The following is a 27,703-nucleotide window of genomic DNA, read 5'->3' as shown; positions in this document are numbered from 1 at the left end:
ACTTTCATAGCAATCAATGAGACCTTTTATCTGATGCTGATGTTGTGTTTGGGATTTATGATTTGGAAGGATCGCATGAGCAGCAACTTTTTACTGTTGATGACCCCAGTTAATATTTAACTTTACTTCCTTGCTGCCTTACACCTTTTATTCATGATGCTCACTCACTGTATCCTTTTATTTGTTTATATTAATTTACTATATTATACTTACTTAAATAGCAAAAAAGAGAGTCAGGTTTGTTATTTAACAAAGTACCAAAATACCCCTCACGTGTAGGTCAAATAATCAAAGGACGAAACATGAAGCTTTTGATCATATAAAGGACGATCCTTGACATTATTGAACCAAACGTGACTATTTGACTAAACCACAGGACGATTTATGTCGTTTTCTCTAAATTATACACATACCATTTTCTACGAAAATAACAAATGATATGGTTAACGCATAGCATTTGTTATTACATCCATCACTAAGTAAACCCACTCCCTGTTTCTCTTCATCAGAAATTATTATAGGTAATAATATGATTACATTTTACATCCATCACTAAGTAAACCCACACCCTGTTTCTCTTCATCGGAAATTATTATAGGTACATGCATTCAAATCATATAGGCAGACCAAAATACCCCACCGTTTCAAAACCCCTTTATTGCTTACTTATACATTTACACATTTAGATTTCCCGTCCGTCATCCATAGCAACCAAGCACTCTTCAAACACCCCAAAATCAATTAATTTATTTGACTATTATTATTATTATTATTATTTGTTTAATAATTAGGCTCTAACTCATTAACTCTCTCTCTCTCTTTCAAGCGCTATTAATCACTCATTAAGCTCTCTTTAATTGTTTCTTTTATTATCTATTAATCACTTCTTTTTTGCAGGATCTTTATATATACATTCATTCATTATATATATATATATATATATATATATGTTTCTACTTACATTATATATCTTTTTTTTGCAGGATCTTTATGTTTTTTATTTTATAGATATATATATTTCTTTCAAAAAGAAAACTCTCAAATCCAGATCTAAGGAAGTTATAAAAAAAAAAAAAAAAAACCGTTGGGGGAGGAGGAGATTACAAGGACTACTATCTTTTTAAGTCTAAATAGTTTTAATTCTAATTACTCATTTTCCTTTCTATTTTTATTTTTGGTAATTAAACTAAATTAAAGTTAGTAACGTTCTGTTTTATATTTATTTATTTTTAATTTCGATTTGTTGAGTATAAAAAACTTCGGTGATTTTTGATATCACTTCCGGCCAGATCGAGATCTTAAGCTTCCCGATTAAGCGATCATCAACTTTATAAATTTATTTGCATTTTGTAAAGATAGTTTAATTTAATTGATCATAACTTTATTTATTTATTATATTATTATTTTGTTTGTTTGTTACATTAATTTGTTGAGTTTTAGTTTAAGCTGTCTCTATCAAATAGTTATGTGAGGTCATGTCCTTCTGATTTAGGGGCGGGCAGGCATAGGGGGGTTAATGCTAGAGTAAAGAGAACCTTTAGGCTTAGATTCGGGAGTTGGAATGTAGGCACCCTTAAGGGAAAGTTTTTAGAGCTAGGAGATGCCATGTCTAGATCTAATGTAGACATTGCATGCTTTGAAGAAACTAGGTGGACGGGGAAAAGTACTAGAGAGGAGAACGGATACAAGCTATGGTACTCTGGAGCGCCTAAGTTGATTAACGGAGTAGGGATCATCATGACCGAACGACTTAAAGACTTCGTTGTGCAAGTGGAAAGACACGGGGATAGGTAGATGTTGGTGAGATTGGTGATACAAGAGGAGACAATAAACGTGATCAATGCGTATGCTCCCTAGTCGGGCCAGGGAGCGGGAGAGAAGAAGAGTTTTTGGGACTCTCTGGATGAACTTGTGAGGAGTTGCCCTGTTGACCAACGACTAGTGTTAGGAGGAGACTTAAACGGGCATATAGGAGTAGAGTCAGACGGCTACGCGGGTGTACACGGGGGATTAGGCTTTGGAGTGAGGAACGATGAGGGTCGCACGATATTGGAGTTTGCTACTGCACACGATCTGGTTATTGCAAACTCGTTTTTCCGAAAGAGGGATTCCCAGCTGATTACCTTTCAGAGTGGCCTAAATAAGACTCCAATCGACTACTTCTTGGTGCGTAAAGGCGACTTTAGGGCTTGCAAAGATTGCAAGGTACTCCTGAGAGAGGCGGGCTACTCCCAACATAGACTGTTGGTAATAGATTTGCTCCTGAGTAAAAGAGCAATGAAGACAGAGAAGGCTGTAAAGCCAAGAATCCTCTGGAAAAACCTGATGGGTGAAGCAACAGAGACGTTTAGGTCAACGACTAGCTCGAGGTTCACAAGGGAGGTAAAGGATGGTTCGCATATGGGAGCTGACGAGTTATGGACACTCTTGGCAGAGGGTATGAGGGAGACGGCAAAGGAGGTTCTAGGGGTAACTAGAGGAACTGGACGACAACGGAGAGTAAGTAGGGAATCTTGGTGGATTAGTGAAGAGGTCCAATCCAAGGTCGTGGCAAAACTTAGTTGCTTTAAGGATCTTGTCAAAAGCCGCCAGAACGGGACAAATGAAGACTGGTCTTTGGCTAGGCAGAGGTACTACAAAGCCAAGAAAGAAGCAAAGAGGACTGTTGCTATAGCAAAAGAAAGAGCGTACGAAGAATTGTACAAGAAACTAGATTCCAAAGAAGGCGAAAACGAAATCTTCAGAATCGCTAAAGCAAGGGAGAAAAGACGTAGGGATTTAGGAGATGTCATTTATATCAAAGACGAAAGTGGACGGAGCATTGTGAAGGAGGGAGACATTAGGAAAAGATGGGAAGAGTACTTCGCCAACCTGTTTAATGGGAGAAGGTCAGGGAGAGTTCAAGGAGGAGAAGACCTCACCGCACACTCAAACACACGCTATGACGACGATGATGCTACGAGGATCAGCCAAGAAGAAGTAAGGGTCGCCCTAAAGAAGATGGGGAGAAACAAAACAGTAGGTCCAAACCAAATTCCGGTTGAGACATGGAGATGCCTGGGGCGCCCTAAAGGATAAGCTTGCTGACAAGCCTCTTCAACAAGATTTGGACGAGGGCAAAAATGCCAGAAGAATGGAGACTTAGTGAGGTTATACCTATCTATAAGAACAAAGGGGACGTGCAGAGTTGTAGCAATTATAGGGGTATTAAACTCCTAAGTTATACCATGAAGCTCTGGGAGAGAGTGATCGAGTCGAGGCTCAGAAGAGTTACGAAGGTGGTAGAGAACCAATTTGGGTTTATGCCAGGGAGGTCGTCGATGGAGGCTATCCATATCACCAGAAGCCTTATGGAAAAGTATAGGGAAAGACAAAAAGCGTTACATTGTGCCTTCCTAGATTTGGATAAGGCGTATAATATTGTACCACGAGAGCTGATCTGGAGGACGCTCCAAGCGAAAGGAGTTACTGGGAGATACATTAGTGTGATCAGGGATATGTACGATAGGGCGAGGTCCGGTGTTAGAACATCGGTGGGGAGCACAGAGCTTTTCTCGGTAGAAATGGGCCTTCACCAGGGCTCAACGCTTAGTCCTTACCTTTTTACCTTGATCTTAGACGAGTTGTCTAGTGGCCTACAGGAGGAACTACCGTGGTGCATGATTTTTGCAGATGACATTCCACTGATTGCAAGATCGACGGAGGAGCTAAACCGTAGGCTCGAGAAATGGAGAGAAGTCCTTGAAGACAATGGTTTGTGTGTGAGCTGAGAGAAGACTAAATACCTACGATGTGACTTCGATAAACAGGAAATAAGACAAAATGGGGATGAGGATATTCGCATCGGGGAGCGGATATTAGGTCCGAAGGTGTCTTTTAGATACCTGGGATCGGTGATACACAAATCGGGGGGGATAGACGAAGACGTGACACATCGAATCCAAGCTGGATGGATGAGGTGGAGATCAGCTTCTGGAGTCATGTGCGACAAGCGGATCCCGCTAAAACTGAAAGGCAAGTTTTACAGAGTGGCTATTAGACCAGCTATGTTATACGGGTCAGAATGTTGGCCGATGACGAAAGCCCAAGCGTTTCGAGTAGAGGTGGCAGAGATGAGGATGCTAAGGTGGTCTTGCGGGAAGACCCTATCAGACAAGATCCCCACGGGAGTTTTTAGAGCCGAACTTGAAGTAGGGACCATCATTAACAAGCTAAGAGAAGGGCGCTTGAGATGGTTTGGCCATGTTAGGAGAAGGGATCGAAAAACACCACTAAGGAGAGCGGAGTCTATTCACGTCGAAGGCATACGAAGAAGGGGAAGGCCGAAGATGAGGTGGGAAGACCGATTAGCGAAGGACCTAATAGAGCTTGGTTTGTCGGAGGACATGACGTCGGATAGGACGGCCTGGAGAACTAGGATTAGAGTAGAGGATTAGGTTAGGGTATGACTTTTGCGGGACTGCGATTGACATCTTATTCCCATAGTGCCTTGCCTAAGGTGGTTTTGTGTTTGTTTGGCCGGGAGAAGTAGGCCCAATATAGGTGACTCTAGGCAACAGAAGGCTTTGACCTGACAGGAAAAGAGGTAGGTCGACGGAGGTAGAAGGACAGAATACTGAAGGATATGAAGGAGTTTTCTGGTGGAGGAGGTGGACAGTGAGTGTAAGGCATATGGGAATAGGTTTTTGTATACTTTTTTTTCTTTAGACTTTGGTTCTCAGTAACCTCCGTAGTGGTTTTGGCCTGAGTAGAGGGAGGCCAAAATCAAGGGGGGGGGGGGTTACTCTTGGCTGCCCCTAAATGTTTTGCCCGCTGGAGGACATGACCGATGAGAGTTTATTCGAGGACTAGGACTAGTTTAGGGGTTTGGGAGCTTGGGAGAAGGCTAGGTTTAGTTTAAGTTAATGTCTAACTAGGCGGCTTAGTTAGTGTGTTTCATAGGTTGCGCACCACCCGTTATTTTCCTTGGACTTATCGGGCACTAGGATTTCTTAGTTAATTCCTTATTTGTAGGTAGGTTTGGGATTTATGCTAAAACTCTTTTAAATTTGGCTATGTTCTACATGGTTGTTATTATATGTGTTTCGATGAGTGCTTTTAGTTATTTAGGTCGTTTGATGCTACTTTTCTTTTTTTGTTCTCGGGTGTTCTCAGTAGACGGTGTCTAGAGGACTAGGTGTATAAGTTACCTTTGTCGTTTTGGAGCGTTTTAGCGAGTAGACTAGGATTAGTTTGGCTTTGCGGCCTAAGGTACTTCGCTACGTAGGTTATTTAGAAATAGTTTAATCCCCTAAGTGTTTAGTCATTTCTTACGTATAGGTTGTTCTGCTGGTTTATGTCCCTCTTGTTTGACCTCCTTGCTGAAAACTTTGTGTATTATGTCCCTACATTCTATGTTGTTATTTGCGTATTATGGTTTCTAGATTTTACCTACTGTGCTTACGTACTTTTAGGCCGTACGTTTGCTACTATTCCCTACTCTTAAGGTAGCCATAACCAGTGGACATGTATAACGTCTTGGCATTTTCTCGACAGACAGGTATAAACTCTTTACTCTTTTTACGGTTTTTACATATGCTTGGCCGGAGGTCCTTATACAAGCAGTCTTTCTATCTTTGGGTAAAGGCATGACTGTCTACAGCTCACCTTCCCCATACCCCAGGAATTGGTTACAGTTGTTATTGTTGTATAGCATTTGTTATTAGAGAACACATATATGTTTAAAATCCCATGAAGTATGTTCACATTTTGGATGGAGATTCCGTTAAATTAAAAACAACTTGAGGGGTCAAATTAAAGAAATCATGACCTTTAGATTATAATCAAGAATTAATATTAAAAAATGATTAATGAATTTTGACCTTTCAATTCAATGGTCTACAATTCCGTAACTTGACTCAAGTGAAGATAGTAACTTAAAAGAATCCTCATCCTTACGTTTTCTAAAAATGATTAAAAAATGTATTAACCTTTTGAACAAAAAAACATAAGTGAAACAAGTTTTAAAAACTGAAAAATGTTTAAAATAATATACAAAATGTGCTGTATTTTTTTAGGTTTTCTAATTATTGTATAAAAATATTTAATCACATCTTTATAAAAGATATCTTTGATGGTCTTTGCCCAGCTTGTTGATGTAAAAAAAATAAATCAATTACAAGTAACAACCAAAAATAGATGATTTTTAAACAGTAAAAAAATAAATAATACTGTAATAGAACACAGTAAAAAGAAGAAGCATCTCAGAGTTACTTTCCCCATAATTTTCTTCATTTTATGAATCAAAGTGCAAGGATAACAAAGTTGTATATATCATCATCATTGATGCTATTTTTTCCATATTTTCCAAATTAAACAACATATGAATAATAAATCCCATCTAAAAAAAATAATCCCTCACACCTTATAATAAAACTTGTGAGAAAAAAAAAAGCAAAAAAAAAGAGGATCTCAGGAAGAATATTTTGTCATCAGTTCCTAATAAAAGGAATTAACAGATAGATAACGCAGTTTCTTCAATATAAACATCACTGATCCTTTCAATATTTATACATGATATAAAATAAAACTACGAAAAATAATAATAAAAGAAAAAATATATAATGATATAAATATGAATGTTTAGAGAGAATGAATATTTATAGCGGCAGCACAAGCAGGAATGCAGGATGGTATGCTAAAACCCTAGTGACAACTGATATAAATATTGATCGATATAAATGGGCCTGGCTAGTTCAAAACAAAGGTACACCTATTTTAAGCCCAGTTAAATACTTTTGGCCCAACATTGTAGAAAACGGTTTACACTTCTCAAGTAGGGTTTCTCAAGTCTCAAGTAGGTTATACTAAAATTTCAAACTTCTCGGCAAAAATTTATGGATAGTCGGACTTTTAAATCAACGAGAGTAAGTAACCGCGCGTTGTGGCGATGAGATGGTGGGGGTAATAGCTTGGTCAGAGAGTGTGATAGTCAAATGCCTACGGCCTCCGCCCTCGGATTTAAAAATTCATCGAAAGTATAGCGAATGACATCTCTAATGAAAAAACATGAAATTTTAAGAACACCCATACAACTTTTATAATTTATCGACGTATGATTTTTGAGATAAAAGATTTTGAATGAATTGGAGGAATAAATGATTTATGGATGAGAGAGAAAAAGATGATTGGTTGAGTTTGAGGAGAGAGAAAGGGTATTATGGTTATTTTAAATAAATATAGAATAGATGAGAGAGGTATTTTGGGGATGTACTTAAAATCAATATTGAAAATTTCAATTCAATGTTGAAAATCTGGAATGAATTTGCTTTATAATATAGTATAGATATGAGAAAAGATAAATTGTATAACAGTATGATTAAAATGAGCAGAAACATAAAATGATCACATAGATTATTTATAGCAATATCACGGGTTCTTTGTATGAAACTCGTTCGATTAACCGACTTGTAATTTTGTAGATATATTAACTGTAGTTGAAATATAGAAAAAAACTAAAACACAATGCTAATTAAATTTTTCAAGAGTGTGGTTTCTTACAGGGGCGGTACTAAGGGGGGGGGGGGGGGGGGGGGGGACAAGGGGGTCCAATACCCCCCTCAAAATTTAAATTTTGTTATGTATTTTTAAATTTTTCATAAAATTTTAAAAATATTCTATAGGTTTTTAACATTTTGCCCCCTTTTAGATTTTTTTTTCATAAGTTTTCTAAGTTTGCCCCCTTTGAAATTTTTTTCCTAATAGCACCTATCATTTCTTAGTAATGAACTAATCATATGAAACTAACCAATGGAGGATATATTTGGCTGGACTCGAGTCTTGCAAAGCTGCTACATATTTCACCAAGTCAGACTTCCGAACATTCAAGGAAGAATGTGGATCCAAACTACCACCACCAATGGAATCGATTCATTTATGTGTTCTTACATCACTATACCTAGGTTATGCATCAGCGTTTGAAAATCTATAGAACGTTTAGACGAGTTTTGTATGTACTCAACGAGTTCCTAAATTCTCCAGCTAATTCTGATTGTTCTAAAGACGAGTTTCTACTACTATTACTATGTTGGTGGTGTTGGCAGAGACTAAATTTGTTGTAAAAAAAAGTACCTTACAAGAGAATCTCGGTAGTATCTGAGTGGTGCCCGTTTCATTTGTCAACTAATTAACTACAATTCCAAAGAAGTACTCGTGAAAAAGTCAAAAAAAAATTGTTGGTGTCAACTAACCACAGATATAAAACTCGGTGTCAACTCAATTTATACAATTTATTTATAATTATAACATTTTTTAAATTATTTACATTAAATCGATCTATTCCCATTACTTAATAACTAAAAATAGATCATATGTAATTATTAATTTTTGTATGGTGTATCAACATTTTCGAGTCTTTACTTTTATTCTTAGTACAAAATTTAGCCTATACATATATGGTCAAACAAAGGATTTGGCAAGCGGCACAGGGCATCAAATCGGTGCCAAAATTGAATAGGGTGACCTACCAACTTCTTTCCTTTCGTTCTTCAATTGTTCTCAACGGCAAGTTCTACAATCAATCTTATACATTAAACTAATTAATGCTAGTATAAAAAGTTGTATAAAATTGTAAATAAATAGAACATTTTAAGTAATAAACATTATACACTAGTTATCAGCGGCAGCAAGAGAATGGAAAAAGGAAATGAGTGGTTGTTGTACAAGTTCATTGTAATCTGAACGCCGCCATGTCATCGGAAAAGAGGTCGACTTGGTGGTGACCATTGTCATCTGACCACCACCCCTTTACTTCATGTTCTTGATTTAGAAGCTGGTAATTGTATCTTATCATGGGATCTGAAAGTTAAGGTTTAGAACTATGGTTTGATTTGGAATCAATTTGTGAAACAAATTATTGTTTATCCTTTTATTTGATAAATTCAAAATTTTTTTTGTTACTCTCTCTTTTCTTTTTCTATTTAACATACCCTTAATCACTACACACACTTATTAATTTATTACTATTAGTGTTTATCCTTCATCGCTGATAAAAAAAAATAAAATAAATTTAAAAGAATGAACAATGGTGATGAGAATTAACGAGCATAGTGTCCGCGCGATGCGGCGGCTGGAAGATAATGACAATATAAAAGAGAGGCAGTGGAGAAGAAGGGGGACGACAAAGGGTGATAGAAGGTCAATTAGAGTGTATAATGATTGTGAGAATGTGAAAAGAATGGTATATAAGGGTTTTATATTTAAGCATGTGTATCTAGGGAAAAAAAATGCTGAATTTTAAGAAATACAATATTATTTATAAAAGAATATAGATTGAAGTAATGATTGACTTAGTTTGATGTTAGGCACTGGTTTAATCAATACCTCATGTTTATATTTATCCAATAATCTCATATTTATCATATATATACATAATGCAATATTTATTATATATTTACTAATATGATATCATATATAGATGTATTTATCTATTTACTTTAAACTTATAGTTTATGTGGATGGATGATGAGATGTATGATGATGAGATTTGTTCTTAGGATTTTGTTATGATGAGATTTGTTATAGCTGGATTTTGTTGAATCAAAATTTAATCGGATATAAAAAGGAGGATGAGGGCATATAGGGGAAAATGAGGTGTAAAGTATAAAAAAATTGCCCTTGCATGTTATGTATATGTGCTCGGTTGATGACTTTCATCCATAAAAAAGTGACCAATATTGTAAAAATATATTTAAATAGGAACTCCATTGCAACGATTCTTGAAAAGAGACCCCTATTGCTAAAAGATATAAATCACAGGGACCAATCTTGCAATTAACTCTTTTTTGTTTGTTAGTATTGATATTTACAAAATAACCCTATAGTATTTTATATTTACAAAACAAACCCTACAAATTTAGTTTATTTTTTTATATGTTATAATTTAAATATATTTTTTTTAAATATTTGTTTAATTTCATTAATGTAATGGATTTTTAAGTTTAAAAAGGAAAAAGGAAAAAGAAAAAAAATTGGGAAGGTTGAAAATTTATGGAGCGTCAGTAAAAATGGTTAGGAGGGTTGGTTGAGAGGATTGAAAGGTTAAATGGAGTTGTAAGATTGCTATTGGTGGAATTTGAGAGGGTTGATAAATGGGAAAAATCCATTAAAAGGTAACCTATTTACATGAATTTCCTATTAAAGGTAACCTATTTTGTTTTCGTATATTTAAAGGTTCCTATTTTCAAAAAGTTCTTAATAAAGGGTATCACGTTAATTTTTGACAGACGGGGGTCGTTAAGTCCCACGTCATCGATGCCACATCATCAGTTGCTGACGTGACACTTTGACTTTGACATGACACTTGACTTTGACCGGTTAAAGTCAAGTGCCACGTCAGCAAAACTGATGACGTGGCATCGATGATGTGGCACTTAATGAGTTCCGTCTGTCAAAAACTAACGAGATACCCTTTATTAGGAATTTTTTTGAAAATAGGATCCTTGATTATACGAAAACAAAATAGGTTACCTTTAATAGAAAATTCGTGTAAATAGGTTACCTTTTTATAGATTTAACCCTTGATAAATCCAACCTTCCCCACTCCTAGTCCCTTTATAGTTATAGACGTTTGTCGGTTAATTAAGTTAGACGATATTTATTTATCATAGATTCATTGTCTTTGTGTGTTGGGACATTTGTATATACCTTTTAATCTTTTAGTATGCTTTTGGTATGACGATAGCAAGTACCCGTGCGTTGCGGCGGTGAGATGGTAGTGGTGATACCTATGTCATAGAGTGTGATAGGTTATAGGAGTTGATATGTCATAAAGTATGATAGTCAAATGTCTTAGCCGTACGGGCTCTGCCCTCAGATTTAAAAATTTGTCGAAACTATATCGAATGACATATCTAATGAAAGAGCATAAAACTTTAAGAACACCCATACATTTTTTTATAATTTATCGATGTACGGTTTTTGAAATAAAAGATTTTGAATAAATAGGAAGAATAAATGATTTATGCAGGAGAGAGAAAAAAGATGATTGGTTGAGATTTAAGGAGAGATAAATAGTATTATAGTTATTTTAGGTAAATATAGAATAGATAGGAGGGACATTTTGGGGAATTACTTAAAATCAATATTGAAAATTTCAAGTTCCATGTTAAAAATCTAGGAAAAATCTACTTTATAATATAGTATAGATCAGCTGTTTAAATTAAGTTTTACTTGATAACCATCACAAATTGGTTAAGTTATAAGTTTTGCTTCCTTTATCTTTAATGTCGTTATTTGGCAAACATTTTTATTAGTCATCCATATTTTTAATGTTGGGGAGAGATTCCCTCAAATTATAGATAACTAGATGGGTCAAATTATGGCAAATAAAATCAATAGTTAAGATTAAAAAATGATCTTTTAATCTTAACCGTTGATTTTAAATCAAGGGTGAAGATTTATTTAACTTGACTAGTCAAGTTGAGTAACTTGAGGGAATCCCTTTCTTAAATATTGGATGTTACAACGATCACCCGTTAATTGATGCTTATATACCCATTTATAAACAAAAATCCGATTTAATCATTGTATTTGATTATTATCTATAACATAACTAAAAAAAGGAGTTGAGGGTACACTTGGCACCCCTAATCCACTTTCTTGAGTCTAATCCTCTCTCCTTATTAATCTCTAATTTTTTAATATTAATCTAAATTAATTTACACTTTTTGGTTTTCCATCATCAATTTACACTTTAACCCTAATCTAAAACAATTAATTTACACTTTTTGGTTTTCCATCACCAAGTTATACTTTAACCCAATTTAAAATAATTAACTTACACTTTTTGATTTTTCATCACCAATTTACACTTTAACCCAATTTAAAAATAATTAATTATACTTTTATATAGTTTACACTTTTAGAAATATAAGAAACTGTAAATTTTTTATTTAACTAAAGTTGGAAAAAAAAGAGGTAAACTGAAATCAATATTTATATGGAGTTAATTTTCGTATGTTTCTTCTTTGGGCGGATAATTTTTGGAGTATTTTGACCGATGGGGTGGCTATTCAGCTAGCAAATTTCCAAGTTGATTTTGGTATATCTATTTAATATATTTAAATTCTAACTTTTTAACTTTGATTAATATATTTTAAGACTATCCGTCCATTGGACGGGTCTGAACACTAGTTATATTATATATGATATATAAGGTCGCTCCTTATAGCATGTCGGACGCGCGTCCGACGCCGAACAAATCGAAAACGTTAGAGGAAGCCCCTGCGTTCGAGCCGCGTCCGTATCGTTGCTTCCAAAATTGAACGCACGTCTTTGCTTGTTTGTGGGTCCCAAATTCGTTTAATTGGGTTTTAAACCCGGGAAATGAACCGCATGTTCTCCATACTTATCCAGGTATGGCTTGCGACAGACATGGGAATCATCAAACAATACTTGAGGATGACCCAATACTCTACTGCGAACATGCATTGGTCCAAACAGTCAATCAGGATAACTCTCAGAAAATCCTGGGCATGAAGACATTGCAAGCACCCAAAAACTAATATGTATAATAAAATGTCGTGATTCATATACTTTGTTCATATACTTCATTTTGTAATTTATTCCTTATATATTCGGTAGAAACCAATTTTGCACATTACTGATTTGGAAAGTGATAGATTTTCTTAATAAATAATCTAATAATTAATTTAAGGATATGGATGACTAATTAAAATGTTCACCAATTAACGACATTAAAGATAACGGAAAAAAATCTTAAAACTTAACCAATTTGTGATGGTTTGATTATCAAATAAAACTTAATCTAATTTGGGGTTACTAGCTGATCATACATATATACAAATGTCCCAACACAAAGACAATGAATCCATGATAAATAAATATCATCTAACTTAATTAACCGGCAAACGTCTATAACTATATGAGGAAAAGGAGTGGGGAAGATTGAATTTATCAACCATCTCAAATTCCACCAATAACAATCTTATATCTCAATTTAACCTTTTAACTCTCTCAACTAATTCTCCTAACCATTTTTCTCGCGCTCCATAAATTTTCAACCCTCCTAATTTTTTTTCTTTTCTTTTTTTCCTTTTAAACTTAAAAATCTATTACATTAATGAAATCAAACAAATACATTTAAATTATAACATATAAAAAACTAACTAAATTTGTAGGGTTTGTTTGTAAATATTATTTTGTAAAAGATCAATACTAACAAAAAAAAAGAGTTAATTGCAAGATTGGTCCTTGTGATTTATACCTTTTAGAAATGGTGGTCTCTTTTCATAAATCGTTGCAATGAGGTCCCTAGTTGAAGATTTCTTTTGCGTTATTGGCCCATTTTTGATGGACCTGTTAATGAAAGTCGTCAACTTAGTACATGTACATCACGTGCAAGGGCATTTTTGTACTTTACACCTCATCTTCCCCCAGATGCCCTCATCCTCCTTTTTATATCTGATTAAATTTAGATTCAACAAATCCAGCTATAACAAATCTCATCATAACAAAATTCTAAGAACAAATCTCATCATCATACATCTCATCATCCATCCAGATAAACTACAAGTTTAAAGTAGATATATACATCAATATATAGTAAATATATAATAAATATTACATTATGTATATATGATAGATATATGATAAATATGAGATTATTGGATAAATATGGACATGAGGTACTGATTAAATCAGTACCTAACATCAAATTAATTCTCATGACCATCGTTCATTCCTTAAAATTAAATATTTTTTTTTATCAAATATAAAGGATAAACACTAATAATAGTAAATTAATAAGTGTGTGTGGTGATTAAGGGTATGTATGAACAGAGAAAGAAAAGGGAGAGTAAACAAAAAATTTGAGATTTATCAAATAAAAGGATAAACAATAATTTGTTTTCCAAATTGATTTGAAATCAAACCATAGTTCTAAACCTTAGCTTTCAGATTCCATGATAGGATACAATTACCAGCTTCTAAATTAAGAACATGAAGTAAAAGGGTGGTGGTCAGATGACAATGGTCACCACCACGTCGACCTCTTTTCCGACGACATGGCGGCATGGCCAGCTGAAATATATATATATGGGTCAAGCAGGTGCTTGAGGCCCCCAAATACAATAGGCCCCCAATTTAGCTAGCATATGGATATTATATATACTTAATTCTATTTTATAACGGTTAATTAAAAAAAAAGCACAAGTCACTGCCTCACAAGTCACGCCCCTCAATTCTTGAGCCCTAAATCCTTGAAAATTGAAAAGATTTTCTCTCTCAAATTATGATGTTAATGTTTGTGTCTTATGATTTGGAGAAATCAAAGGGTCTCTAAATTCGACTATAAATCTGGTTAAGCTTATTCACTAATTTTCCTATTCTTCAAAAATGATTCACTGATGTTCTTACTTCTGTTTTGGTGTAGATTATAAGCTTGAACTAGCGATTAAAAAACTAAATCCCCAAAATTAGTCTTGTTTAAGGCCTCTAAAATGCTTGAGCCGACACTGCATGGCGGTGTTCAGGTTATAATGAAATTGTACAACAACCACTCATTTCCTTTTTTCATTCTCTCGCTGCTGATAACTGAACTACTGACCTCCACCACCGGTTTCTTCCTCTATTCTCTCGCCGGCGACAACTGCCTCCACTACCCTGACCTTCTTTAGGATTTGAATCCATTTGATTGTGTGTATATGTATATATATGCATACATCTAACTTTTGTAGTTTGTGATTATGATTTAGCAATGTTCGATTGTCGAGAATCTATGACATTGTTCAAGAAAGATAGGTTTTTATTTAGGTTTAGAGAAAGAGAAAAGGTTTGGTGAAAATGGGTTGTATCATTGGATGGATGAGTTTTTTTTGCATGTTTGTGGTAAAAGATAAAAATTTTGAAAAGAAAAGAAAAAAAACATATGAACAAGACAATAATACCCCTCATGTGAGTGACATGTGAGTACTTGACGACTTTTCCGAACGGACCCGTCAAAAATGGTCCAATATTGCAAAAAATTCTCAAATTAGAAACCCTCATTGCAATGATTCTTGAAAAGGGAACCCATTGCTAAAAGGTGTAAACCACAGGGATCAATCGTGCAATTAACTCAACAAAAAAAAGAAAGAAAGGGAAGTTGTGCGACCCGCCTGTGCCTTCGTCTTTTTCATATGCAATATATACACACAGAGAGTCTATATATATACATATATATATAGTGAAAAGTTATTTTGAGAACCCTTTTTTTTGCGAGAACCTTTGAGAACTTTTCAAATCAAGCCCAACCGATGATTGTTCTTTACGTGAAAATTATTTTTTGACTGTTTTATGAATAACTTATGTGTAATTTTGACGTTTATAATTGTGTGGAGGCATATATTATCATCCGTTATACAATTATGTGGAGATTTGGATTCTTGATCACATGTGCACGAATATTGCTATGATCACATGTACACATGTACACATATTATATACATAAATATATATATATATATATATAGGGTTGAGATCCAGAGAGAAAGTTCTTAAGGAGAGAAAGGGAGAGAAAGTTTATTTTTTTTTATTTATTTGTCTTTTTTTAACTTTTTTATTCTTTTCTTAATTAATTCATTCCATAAAAAAATTTAAAAAAATAAAAAATTTCTTACCCGAGTTAGTGAGTTATACATGTAAAGGTACGGTATGGGTTTCGCCCTTAAGGATATTAATAAGGGATAGCTGGTGGGAGTGATAGATCATAGAGGGTGATAGGTCATATTTTACATGTATAACTTACGGGCGAAGCCCGTAACTCCTACCAGCTACCCCTTATTAATATCCTTAAGGGCGAAGCCCGTACCGTATCCTTACATGTATAACTTACTAACTCGGGTTAGAAATTTTTTATTTTTATTTATTTTTTTATGGATTGAATTAATTAAAAAAAAGAATAAGAAAAGTGAAAAAAAAATAAGAAAAGTGAAAAAAAAATAAGCTAAAAAAAAAACGAACATTCTCTCCCTTAAAAACCTTCTCTCTGGATCTCTACCATATATATATATATATATATATATATTAAAAAAGTAGTTATCCTAATATTTTAAAACTTCTTTCAATTTAAAGCTATTTTTAAAAATTGACACATAAGCTTTTATCCCATGTGTCATTTTTATATATTTTTATAATAACTATCTTATTTAAACATATTTAATGAATTCCAAAAATTCTATATATGGCAAAGATATTTTAATAAATTCTCATCAAATATAAATATTAATAAACTATTTTGGGGTTTATAGAATTTGTTATGGTCATCATTTGATTTTGACAAAAAAAAAAAAATATTTAGATTTTTACATGTATAGTCAACTTAATCAGGTTCAATAAAATTATTAACATGTAAGTTTGTTTGTTACTCACACATATAAATTATACTTGGTAATTTATAAATAAATTTTTTATCATTAAACCAATTGTTTTTATTATCCGTGTCAAAATTATTTTCAAAAAATAAATTTAATAACCGCACATCGTGCGGGTAAAACACCTAATATATATATATATATATATATAAAGAAGAAAATAAGGAAAAAGAGAAGCATTAAATGGAAAAGCGATCATATTTCGCATGTGGGTCCCTCCTTTCTAATTTTATGGGTAGCCAGTTCCGAACCTGATGCTCAAATTGTTGAGCCATAAAATCATAATCGGCGGCGGTGTTACCGTCGGTTGCCCCACTCCGAGTCCCTAAGGCCAATAGCTGGTAACTAAATGTCTTCTAGAAGCATCTGCGCAGCCTTACATAGCTTCTATTCTCTACCTAAATGGTAGAAAAGACCCCCCATCTTTTATATAGGATGATGATCGAATACATAACTTCTATCTCTCAAACCAAGATATTTACCACTAAGATTATTTTCCACATGTGAAACATTTTTGGTATAATATTTCCGGTTACCAATACATTTTCATCTGCCCTATATGGGTTGACTAGAAAAGCCAATCACGTGTATCACCCGTGTCCCCGTGGTCATCCTCATCCATATGATACCGTGAATAAAATTTTTATTGCATGAACAAAATTTCAAAACGAATCACATGATAAATGGTATTATGTGAATACAGGTTATATTATAAAATGAAACACATGTTTTTCTTTTTCTGATATTTAGAAATTTTTTTATAATGATTTAAATAAATAATATAAGAAAATTATTAATCCTCTTAACTAGATAATTATAACATTTGGTGAAATCAAAAGATGAAATTAAATTAGAAAATGAGTAGTTTATACTTGTAACTTTCTGTATGGGAGAATCCTTTATTCTTAATCAAGATGCTCAAGGTTTTTAAAAACTGATTAGGCTATTTATCAAAAAAATATATATATATATTTAGAATTATGGATCTAAAAGTTACATAATCAAAGCAGATTTCATAAATACATATGTCATGTCATACATCATAGCATGTTTAAATATAAAATGGTTTCACTTGATCCAATACGTACTGAATACATGGAATTAAATACAAAATGATGAGTTTTTTTTCTATTGACTTAGATAAATCACGAAAATTATACTGGAAATTCACCTAACTCAACATTCCAAAAATCCTTATGATCATGACATTTGGTACGATGAGATTAAGAAATAGAATGAGTACGAGTATTACACTTATCATGTTTTAAGTTGGATATTACAAAGATCACTGGTGGGTTTTCCCTCCTCTGTGATCCTTAAATTTGTGGATCGGTCGTTAGTGACTGTCTGCCCGTATGGATGTAACAACTAGCTGTCCCGTGACATGAACGTTAAAAAAATAGATGCTTATTATACCCATTTATAAACAAAAATCCCGATTTAATTTTTGTATTTGATTATTAATATGATATAACAAGAATATAATTGAGACTAAACGAGGGCTACAGATCTTTTCACTCCATGCATGTTTCTCGTGGTCATTATTCTATTCTATCTATCCATTAATTTATCCAATCATGTTATGCTTATACTTGTCATAAAATATATATAATAATCGTATGTGCTAATTAAAAGTCTAGTCCTCCTTAAATAGATCGATGACCCTAAAATGAAGGGAACAATTAAATAGTTAAGCCGCGTTTATCCCATCCCATAATATAAAAATTAGAGTAACATGCAGTTTTTAATTGTATTATATGCATGTGTGTATGATGATTTGTTTATATAAGGGATGAGTAATTACGTATCATAACCACATCAAACTCATCTATCAATATTGATACACAGTACTAATCGATCAATTAATACTAGCTAGTACCTTTCTTTTCTTAATTATTATATTGCCATGGCAATACTACTCCCAAGTATTTTCATGCTCCAGCTGTCCGGAGGTAAATACTTAAGCCTAACTAAGAATAACTCATCTGAAGGGTTGTTGAAGTTCGATGAAGAAGATATACGGAGCCCAAGAGCCAGGTTCGCAGCCGAGCCAGCTGGAGAAACCGGCCGCAAGCTGTTTCACATAAGGTCGGTGTTCAATAATAAGTATTTGGTGGTGAAGCAAATTAATAATTCATCGTCATCTTGGATTGTTGCGTCCGCCAAGACAAAAGAGGAAGACGTAACAAAAGGCACGTTGTGCACCCTGTTCGAGCCAGAGCTTGATGATGCTACTACTACTACTGGTGTCCGCTTACGCCACGTTGGGACGGGGATCTCCGCAACGGCCTACTATTCAAGCCCAACGACTGATGAAGAGGGGGTGCTGCAGCTACTATTATCCGGGGATGATGATGTTGGATCATTATCTTCTTTTATTCTATTGGATACCAGTGAGTTGATGCTCCCCTCTCCAATCGTGTTCAGATCTCAACTCCTGGATGGCAAATACCTTAATAATATTAGGCAAAATAATGTAACATATCACCAGTTCCAGTCCGGATTGTATCTCGGAAGTGGCGGTCTTGGTAAGCGTCTCACGCCCAGAGGTGGTGGGAGATATTTTATAAGCGATGATTTCGGGTTCTGGAGAATGACGACTGGCGGCTGGCTAACGGCTGTAACTGATGAGTCTAGTGCTGGCGAATATTATTTTATCCACATTGAGCAAGACAATGTGTTTGCTCTTCGTCCACATCCTGGAGGTGGATTGTGCGGTTCAAGCACCGAGGGCCAGCTCGTCGACTGTTTACGCGTGAGGTCTATGATGACACCCGAGACGAATTTGATCGTCGAGGAGATTGTAGTTAAAAGAGAGATCAAAGATGTCGTATACCGGCTCTCTGACGCAAGAATTACCGATGAGACTATTCAAGAAATGGACTATGAATACGGAACCAACGAGTCCCAAGACCACGACGACACCATGACCTTCAAATTTTCCGCAACTGAGTCCACGACTCGTAGCTGGAGTAGCAGCGTGTCAGTAAACGTCGGGGTTAAGGTGGAGTTCGAAGTCAATTTCGTACCATTCGTCACGGGGACAAAAGTCGAGCTGTCAATGGAAGCCGGATATGCATACGAGTGGGGAGGGTCCGTGACAAGAGAGACCACAAGAGAAGGGAGTTACACAGCTACGATTCCGGCTAATAAGACTGTCAAGGTGACCATGTTGGTTGCAAAAGGCATTTGCGAGGTTCCTTTCAACTACACTCAGCGTGATCTTACACCATACGGTCAATGGATTGAAACGTTAAAGGAGGACGGCCTTTTCAGAGGCAGCACCTCCTATGACATTCATTATTTGAAGGAAGAAGCAACCCCACCCGCCACCCATCGCACTAAATGATCATAACGATTTCAAAATGAAAAGGGTGATAATCTGTATACCATCATATCTATTTTTAGCCATTAAATGTGTTTTACGATGATGTTGTACGTACTGTAAAACATGTTTGGTGATGTACAGTTAAAACTAGGTGGTATACCTACCATCCAAATGAACATGGCAACCGCCCCATATATGCATGCACGCTGGGTTTTTTTTTTTTTTTTTCATGTCAGTTAATTTCATTTTTCATATATCTTCGATCTATCTCTGTTAAGGGATTGGACGTTCGCCGCGCACGCGCCTTTTGTTTCTCTTTGAATTGAATAAGCTGCTTGCATGCAGCCCTAGCTTTGATTGATGAATAATGTAAGTTTGTCGTCCTTCCATGTGGAAGAAAAATATCATATCTACACGTTTCTTCTTTATTTTCCAAAGAAGTTAAGTTAAAATGGCACATTTTTTCCTTACCTTTTCTTTTTGGAATACCTTTCCAAAACAGACATGGTTTTTCAGTATTATAAAACAAGTTTCCGGACAAAACTTTATGAAAAACAAGTATATACCCGGGAATTAATTTACGTAGGTCTTTAACTTTGACTTAACGACTTAGTCAAGACAAATAAATATATTAAAAAAATGTAATGGGTGATCAGGGTCACAAATGCAAACTTAAAAACATGTTTTCGATACATGAACAGTACTCTAATTATTGTTAGTAATGTATACAATACCAGTATGTGCAACTATAAATTTTTTATGGAGATACATTTATAACTTATTGACACATAAACACAAAGATCTTATCGTACGTCCTAACTGAAATTTACGTATTCTATTTTTATACTCTATTTGCACTCATAATTTATATTTTTTGAGATACATTTATCATTGAGCAGTAAGATTATCATAATTTATAACGTGTTGTAAAAATATCATTCAGCTTAGTCCAAGTAATTGAAATAACCGATTATCGGGTGATAGCATATTCAGCTTAGGCCAAGTTTAGAAAAAACTTAATGTTGTACATATTCTATAACTACAAGTCTACAATCCACAATTACAAAAACAAAATAAAAAAAATTAAATATCAAGAGAAAGAGTTGTGATGGGCTTATGGTTTCTGGCCTAACCTAGAAGGGGCTTATCGTTTTGGCAGGCCCAGTAAGAGGCTAGTACGTAGTTTTGGTCCTTGCCAAAGGCCCACAGTTGTTAGATTTTCTTTTACGAGTCTGGCATCATTTTCCCTTTGTTTCCTTTTCTCCCATTACATATAGTTACGGATTCACCTTACCAGAAAAAAGGATAGGTATTATAATACAACACACAATAAACAAAATAAACAAAGTCCGAACGATACATCTCGTTAATTATCGGTCTCTAAAAGTCTCAATTTTAACCATTACTCTCATATGGTTTGTACACCCTTATTGAGTTGCATATGTAGAAAATTGGGGTCGTATGATAACTGTGGTTTATGTCAAGTTTCAACGTTGCACGCCATTGGCAAATGTGCTTCTAGACATGCGGTTTAACCTAGATGTCTGATAATAATGAGGTTATCAAACAATTTGACTGTTTGAAGATGGTCAGTTCGATTGCATCTTTTACTGTTGGGTAAATTTTGTCCCTGTTTAAAACTCTGCTCGTTTAATAAAACTTTGGTTAAGGAACTTAGCACAGCTATATGACATACTTTTTGACTCATTACCCGTTTGGAACTGTAACCCGACCGAACACAACTTAACTGTTGCTGTAACTTTAGATATCCACACTTAATCTAACTGATAGGTTTTTGCTCAATAAATTTGCAAGTCATTAAGGGTGATAGATTGATAATAGTTTAACATGGTTTAAAGAGGGTTAAAGAAACACACAATAGCTATATACATTGTAATTAATATCAACCATATCAACGCAAGTACTTAAATCAGAGCAATGTCATTTGACCATTCATGAGATGAAAATGTCACCATTAGAGATCATCCAAAGTTCCAAACCTTCAAAAAAAAAAAAAAAGGGGGGGGGGGGGGAATTTTCTTATGCTCCTAAATCTTTACACAAAAACAAAATTATTACCACTTGCTACCAGTCATGAGTGATCACTTTTGTACTTCCTATCAACAGTCATTACTTGTTATCAGTCATCCCTTCTATACTTCCTATCATCCATTACTACTAGCTTGTTATCCGTCTTTGTTTTGTACTTCTATACACGACTGCCATTGTCAATCAGCATCTCATATTCTCTATCAAACTAAACACAATTTCTTTTTCTACACGTTCTTTTTTAACTTGCAACTTCACAGACGACTTTCCGGGATCCTTCAATTCAGGTTTTGTCGCACAACACCAAAGCAGAATCGCTGAATGCACAGTTAAATAGTACGTTGCAAAATTACAGATCACAACGCACCATAACTTACAAACACACTCGAAATTATGCATATATGTTAACTTGACTATTTACAAGTTTACAACTTACCGTGCTTGATGCATTTGCCAAAAAAAAAAACTAGAGAGCATAAACACAATGCTATTCAAATTATAAAGTTTTCCTTGGTATCTATTTTCATCCTTTGCATATTAAACTGTTTATGAGTGTGGTTTGTAGGTTATTTACAGATCACATTATCTAGTTACATTTCTAAGTAAGTTATGAAAAACAGAAGACATCTTATCAAACTAACCAATGGAGGTTGATCTGCGTCGATATTTGGCTGTTAGATTTGGACCCGAGTCTTGCAAAGCTACAGCATATTTCACCAAGTCAGATTTCTGACCATCTAAGGAAGAATGTGGATCCAAACTACCACCACCAATGGAATCGATTCTTTTATGTGTTCCTACGTCACTATACCTATGCATCAACTGTTTAAAATCCATAGAGCGTTTTGACGAGTTTTGTATGTACTCAGTAAACGACTTCCTAAATTCTCCAGCTGATTCTGATTGTTCGAAAGACGAGTTTCTACTATTACTACGTTGGTGCTGACGAGGATCATGGTCTTGGTGGTTCTGGTCAGGGTTATGACCATCTTTCCCTCTTAAGAACTTTACAAATTTCCTAAAAAACTTAGAATTGCTCTTACGAGAAGATGGATAATCTATGAAAGAATCATCGAGCTCCTCGGAATCAGTGAGGTTAGAAGATTGAGAATTTGACCAATGATCGGAATCGAGTTCTGGAATGTACAAATTTCCGAGCCCGTCTTCTTTGTTGGCATATTCAAGGATTAGTTGTTTAGCTTTTTCTTCTGATTTCGGGCTTAATGTTTTACTGAGATCTCGAGCCATTGTTTTACCTGGGCCTGGTTGCTGATTTCTGAGTTCGTACCTTAAGCAGGCATTAATCCATCTAAGATACACAAGTTCTTCAACATCGCTACATCGATCAGCTTGAAGTTGCTCAATATCATTGGTTAAATCTTCGTTTTGTTTCTTTAAAAGCTGATGTTCTTCTTTAAGTTTTTCTGTCTGCAAAAATATTAAAATCCCCATGAACCAAACAGTCTACCGATTCATAAAAAGAATAGTTAACATGCAGAACAAGCCAACTTTAACTAATCATCACTTTTGATCAATGTGGAGTGTGGTCCTGCTTCAAGTTAACAGAACAGACATTCTATAGAATAGACCACCTGTTGACTGGAAGCAGATCTGTAACTCCAATCAACCCCTTGCCACTATCTGGCCCATAATCCATTGTTTAGGACTGTCTATGACAATTCCAAAATACGTAAATTTTTTGTTGCTAAAAAGTAAATCACTTCAAACAAGAAGATTATTGTATACGAATTCCATATCTCGAACTCATGACCTTTAAGGTTTCATGTTATACAACTAGATACCATTGGGCCACAAGTAGCTTGGTATGATTATTTCAAGTTGTCTTAGATATTCTAGGTATAACTTTGAAGTTCACTAAAACCCGCCAAATTGGCAACATCCTTTATGTAAAGACTCTTTGAATGTAGAGAAAAGTTATTTGGTGGTTTAATAGTTTCTAAAGGTGGCGAAATCGTGGGATTAGACTACAGTCGAAACAGATGATTATATATGGGCTTTTAGTTGAACCACAAACATTTTTGCCTCTTCTCTTGAACTTTATACAAATCTAACCTATATCATTTTAATCAAGTTCTAAAAGTTCATCCATTTGACCCTTTAGAGGTAAGATATAACCCGAATCAGCTTATTCCTTTGTAAAGGGGCTGTAAAACCCACCTCGAAAGTATGTGTTTCTATTTTGTTTGCTAAAACATATATAGCATTTCTCAATCCCATTTCAAACAGATTTGCAAGATAAATGAGTTAAATATCATACTTTTTCGTCTTCCAGAAGTGATGTGCCAACGTTTTGAACTTGCTCCAGCCTTTGAGCTAGCTCGGCTTTTTCAAGCTGCAGACTATAGTTTGACTTTCTCAAGTCCTCAGCTTCAGCTTCCAAATCCTTCAACTTACATATATTTAACCGCATCTCTACATCAATCCCGACACCACCATTATGTTCATCCTCCTGCATCTTTTGAACCCGTTGTTGAATATCCAAAAGCCGTTCCTTATTTTGTGCTGCTTCTACTCTAAGTTGCCTCTGAAGAACTTTGATTTTGGCTCGGGCAGCTTCAAGATCAACTACAACTTTATCATAATCTACCATTTGTGCCTCTAATCGCTTGTTATCAGTCTTTAAAGACTCTACTTTCAAAGCAAGAAGCTTAGCCTCCATGTTGTTTAACTTCAGTCGGTTTTGTAGCTCCCTGACAGCAGATTCTTGTTCTTTGAGACCATAGGATTTAATTAGCTGGGCCTCTAAGTTCCGTTCTTTTTCCTTGAGCATTTTTACCATGTTTCTTAGATTCTTGATTTCTTGTTCCTTGTTTTCTTTTGTGATACACAAATTTTCTTTTTGGGACGGTTCTGAATTTAATATTGAAAGGTCGAGATTTGTTTTCAATGCAGTCATATCGAATTCTTTCACGAGGTCATTAAATTCTGGTAGAAGATAAGAATCTATATCTGCGTTAGGCTTGCTATGTGGAGATTGAGATAGATTGAGCGCAGAAGTATGCAACTCTCCCTGCAATAAGAATACAAACTAATATAGTGAAAAGTGAGGTCAAACTTATTATCCTGGATATCACAACTAGTATCAGTTCTGTTACATATCAAATCCTAAAAAATTTCAGTTGGCAGTACAGATTAGCAGAGCAGCAGAACTGGAGTTTTAGGAATCGAAGGTTTCTTTTAGATATGAAGCAGACAAGCAGTTATATCACACGTGAGGTTGAAAATCAAACCATTTGACCTCAAAGTCAAAGGTTGTATCTAATTCAAAATTCACCAAAAACATATAGTTCATACATGATTTAGACATCATGTTTTAACATGAAAAGAATTACATTTTCTATATCAGAAGACTTATGTTGCAGCTTGAAACTTTAAGTATCATAGAGTAGAACAAGAAACCTTATATGTTTACATCACACATGATTAATTCATATATGGGATACTTTAGATGTGTGTTTCCAAAGTGATCACTTCAACTCACACAATCACCGTCGAATATCTGTCGATTAAGACTAAGGATAGGTGCCAAGTAGCAAGTAGTTATTTTACTTTGATCTTATAAACAAGTTTTTAGAGCAAATTCTTTACAACATTCTCCAAATCTGATAATTTTGATCTTAAATATACAAAATCATTCACACTTCTACCCAGACTATCAGAAATACTAATGTCGCAGCAAATTGTTATTATCAAATTCTGAGATTCATGAAAAATAATATTTTGCTTAATGATTTATTTTTGTATCTATTATTAAAGTTTTATCAAGATTGCTTAATATATTTATATAAATTATCAGCCAAAAATAACCAGACTATGCTAACGCGGTATGTAATATCTATACCCAAACTATCAAAAATACTAACGCGACACCAAATCATCATAATCAGGTCGGAAAACAACCCCAAACTAATGCATGTAGATTGGAAAATAAAATAATATAAGACCAACCAATACTCAACAGATCATCAAAACTACCAAAGTATTTAAAACTTTGTGTTACAAGTTGACACAAGTTATTATTATTATACTAAAATTAAAAAAGAAAAAGAAAAAAAGAAACTCACATGTTTATCGGTAGCTAAAGGATCAAACTGGAGAGAATTTGGTGCCTTATGAGATACATGAACCTCAATTTTTGAATCCTTTAATAAGCTTTCATGATCACTACAATCTAAACAAGTATATATCCATTAACTTAAATACATAAAAAAAACAAAAATCACCACCAAGGTGGCCTAGTCGTCAAGCAAGCTATTTCAAAGGCCTGCATCAGAGTCTACATAAATTAAGCTAAATTTTCAACAAAAAGAAGAAAAGAAAAAAACACAAACCTGAAGATTTTGGAGATTGAGAAGGTTTGATCCTTTTGTTTCTAATAAAAGAAAAAAACATCCCACCAAGAGAAAACACTAAAGCAAGTCCAACTTTCAAAACCACTTGGTTTATATCTTTCTTCTCACTTCCCATATTCAAATTCAAACTAAAAACCTAATTTTTTTACATCTTTTTATACTTGAGAAGAAACAGAGTATGACCCAAATTCAATAACCTTAAAGATTCAATTTTTTTGGCCTAAATCATAATTTTGACCATGGCCCCCTTCATAAAATATAGAGATTAACAAAACCCGTGTTTTATTTTCCTTTATATTTTGATTTATATATTACGAAAAAACAGAGCATGGCCCATGTTATATAAATTTTAATTTTAAAGACTCAAAATTTTTGACCTAAATCAAAATTATGACAATGACCCATTTCATAAAATGAACTAATTAAGAAAACCCATGTTTTATTTTTCATGAATTTGATTGAAACAAGATATGTGTTGGGAATTTTTATGCTGAAAGAACATAATAATGAATTTTGAAAACTTTGGTAAGTAACTGTTTTTATTCTTTTTTATGGAAATGTTTGGTTTTAATTTTGGGTTTTGCAAATTGCGTGTTTGTCTTTGATGCCTTTCTAGCTTTAATAATAGCTTTGATTAGTTAATTAATTAAACATATATGGAGATCCAATCAATTAAGGCTTTGGTGTTTTTGTCTATGTCATATTTTTATTTAATTTATATCTGATAGTTTTTTTTTTTACACATGAATTTTATTTTAAACGTGTATGATGTGGGTTAATCATATAACGAAAGGGTCTCGCACTAAGCGGATCTTAAATAGTCTTTCTCACCATACCACCTTCTTAATTGAAAAATACTATCGAGGAGAACCTATCAAGGCTCGAACTCGAGACCTTGGAGTAAACTCCTTCGAGACCCCGCATAACAGGTTTAGTGAAACACCCCTGGCCACTGGGGTTTAACCCAATGGTTAATATTTATTATTCGATAGTTAATATTTATTGGGGAGTGATTAATCATTTTAATTTATTAGCCCAAAAAATAAAAATTCCTTTAATATATCGGATGGTGACCAGTGTCATTCTTATATATTTGGATGTTCTAAGCTAGATGATAGATAATATGTCAATTGCAAAAACTTAACAGTATAACACAAATTTGTGAAGGTTTGGAACCTAATTAAGTTAGGCATTTCATCACCATGCTGATTTTGAGCACTACCGGATATTGGTGATAGCTGGTAAAACCCACGTATAATATCATCCACCATTTTCTCATACTCCTCAAGGGTCATGTTTGTTTGGCATCTATGCCCCGCATAATTGTTCGACTTCTACAAAAATATAATATATATTCTAAACAAGTTAAACAATGTCGTAAGTTCTATTAGACTATATATAATCAAAACATAAAAGATATGATAGAATAAAAATATATCACTTAAAAAACCCAACAATATTTGTTTGTAATTTTCTGAAAAATCCTTTTATGTGGTGGGCTTCTGCAAAAGAAAAACTAAACAAAAAAACAAAAAGATTTTTTC

At 34.3% G+C, this 27,703-nt stretch overlaps 2 protein-coding genes and 2 non-coding genes across 4 annotated transcripts; 1 reads left to right on the top strand and 3 right to left on the bottom strand.

The window, feature by feature from the left end:
* Positions 1 to 6,235: 6,235 nt before the first annotated feature.
* LOC122609604 lies at positions 6,236 to 6,331 on the bottom strand. The gene has a single exon (XR_006325354.1). It is a non-coding gene; the product is annotated as a small nucleolar RNA snoR26 (small nucleolar RNA).
* Positions 6,332 to 6,442: 111 nt separating this feature from the next.
* LOC122609605 lies at positions 6,443 to 6,540 on the bottom strand. Its single transcript, XR_006325355.1, has one exon. It is a non-coding gene; the product is annotated as a small nucleolar RNA snoR27 (small nucleolar RNA).
* Positions 6,541 to 18,315: 11,775 nt separating this feature from the next.
* Positions 18,316 to 19,758, top strand: LOC122607090. The gene has a single exon (XM_043780007.1). It carries the CDS (start codon positions 18,316 to 18,318, stop codon positions 19,756 to 19,758), a length of 1,443 nt encoding a protein of 480 aa, XP_043635942.1.
* A 2,518-nt stretch (positions 19,759 to 22,276) lies between these two features.
* LOC122607912 (protein CHUP1, chloroplastic-like) lies at positions 22,277 to 26,634 on the bottom strand. Its single transcript, XM_043780986.1, has 4 exons — positions 26,139 to 26,634; positions 25,872 to 25,978; positions 24,065 to 24,817; positions 22,277 to 23,214 (listed from the first exon to the last, which is right to left on the bottom strand). Exons 1-4 carry the CDS (start codon positions 26,272 to 26,274, stop codon positions 22,423 to 22,425), a joined length of 1,788 nt encoding a protein of 595 aa, XP_043636921.1. The 5' UTR covers positions 26,275 to 26,634; the 3' UTR covers positions 22,277 to 22,422.
* Between the last annotated feature and the right edge of the window lie 1,069 nt (positions 26,635 to 27,703).

Source organism: Erigeron canadensis, chromosome 7, assembly GCF_010389155.1.
Source record: "Erigeron canadensis isolate Cc75 chromosome 7, C_canadensis_v1, whole genome shotgun sequence".
In the NCBI taxonomy this organism is placed as follows: Eukaryota; Viridiplantae; Streptophyta; class Magnoliopsida; order Asterales; family Asteraceae; genus Erigeron; species Erigeron canadensis.
The sequence above is the reverse complement of the archived record's forward strand: the minus strand, read 5'-3'. Positions and strand labels throughout refer to the sequence as shown.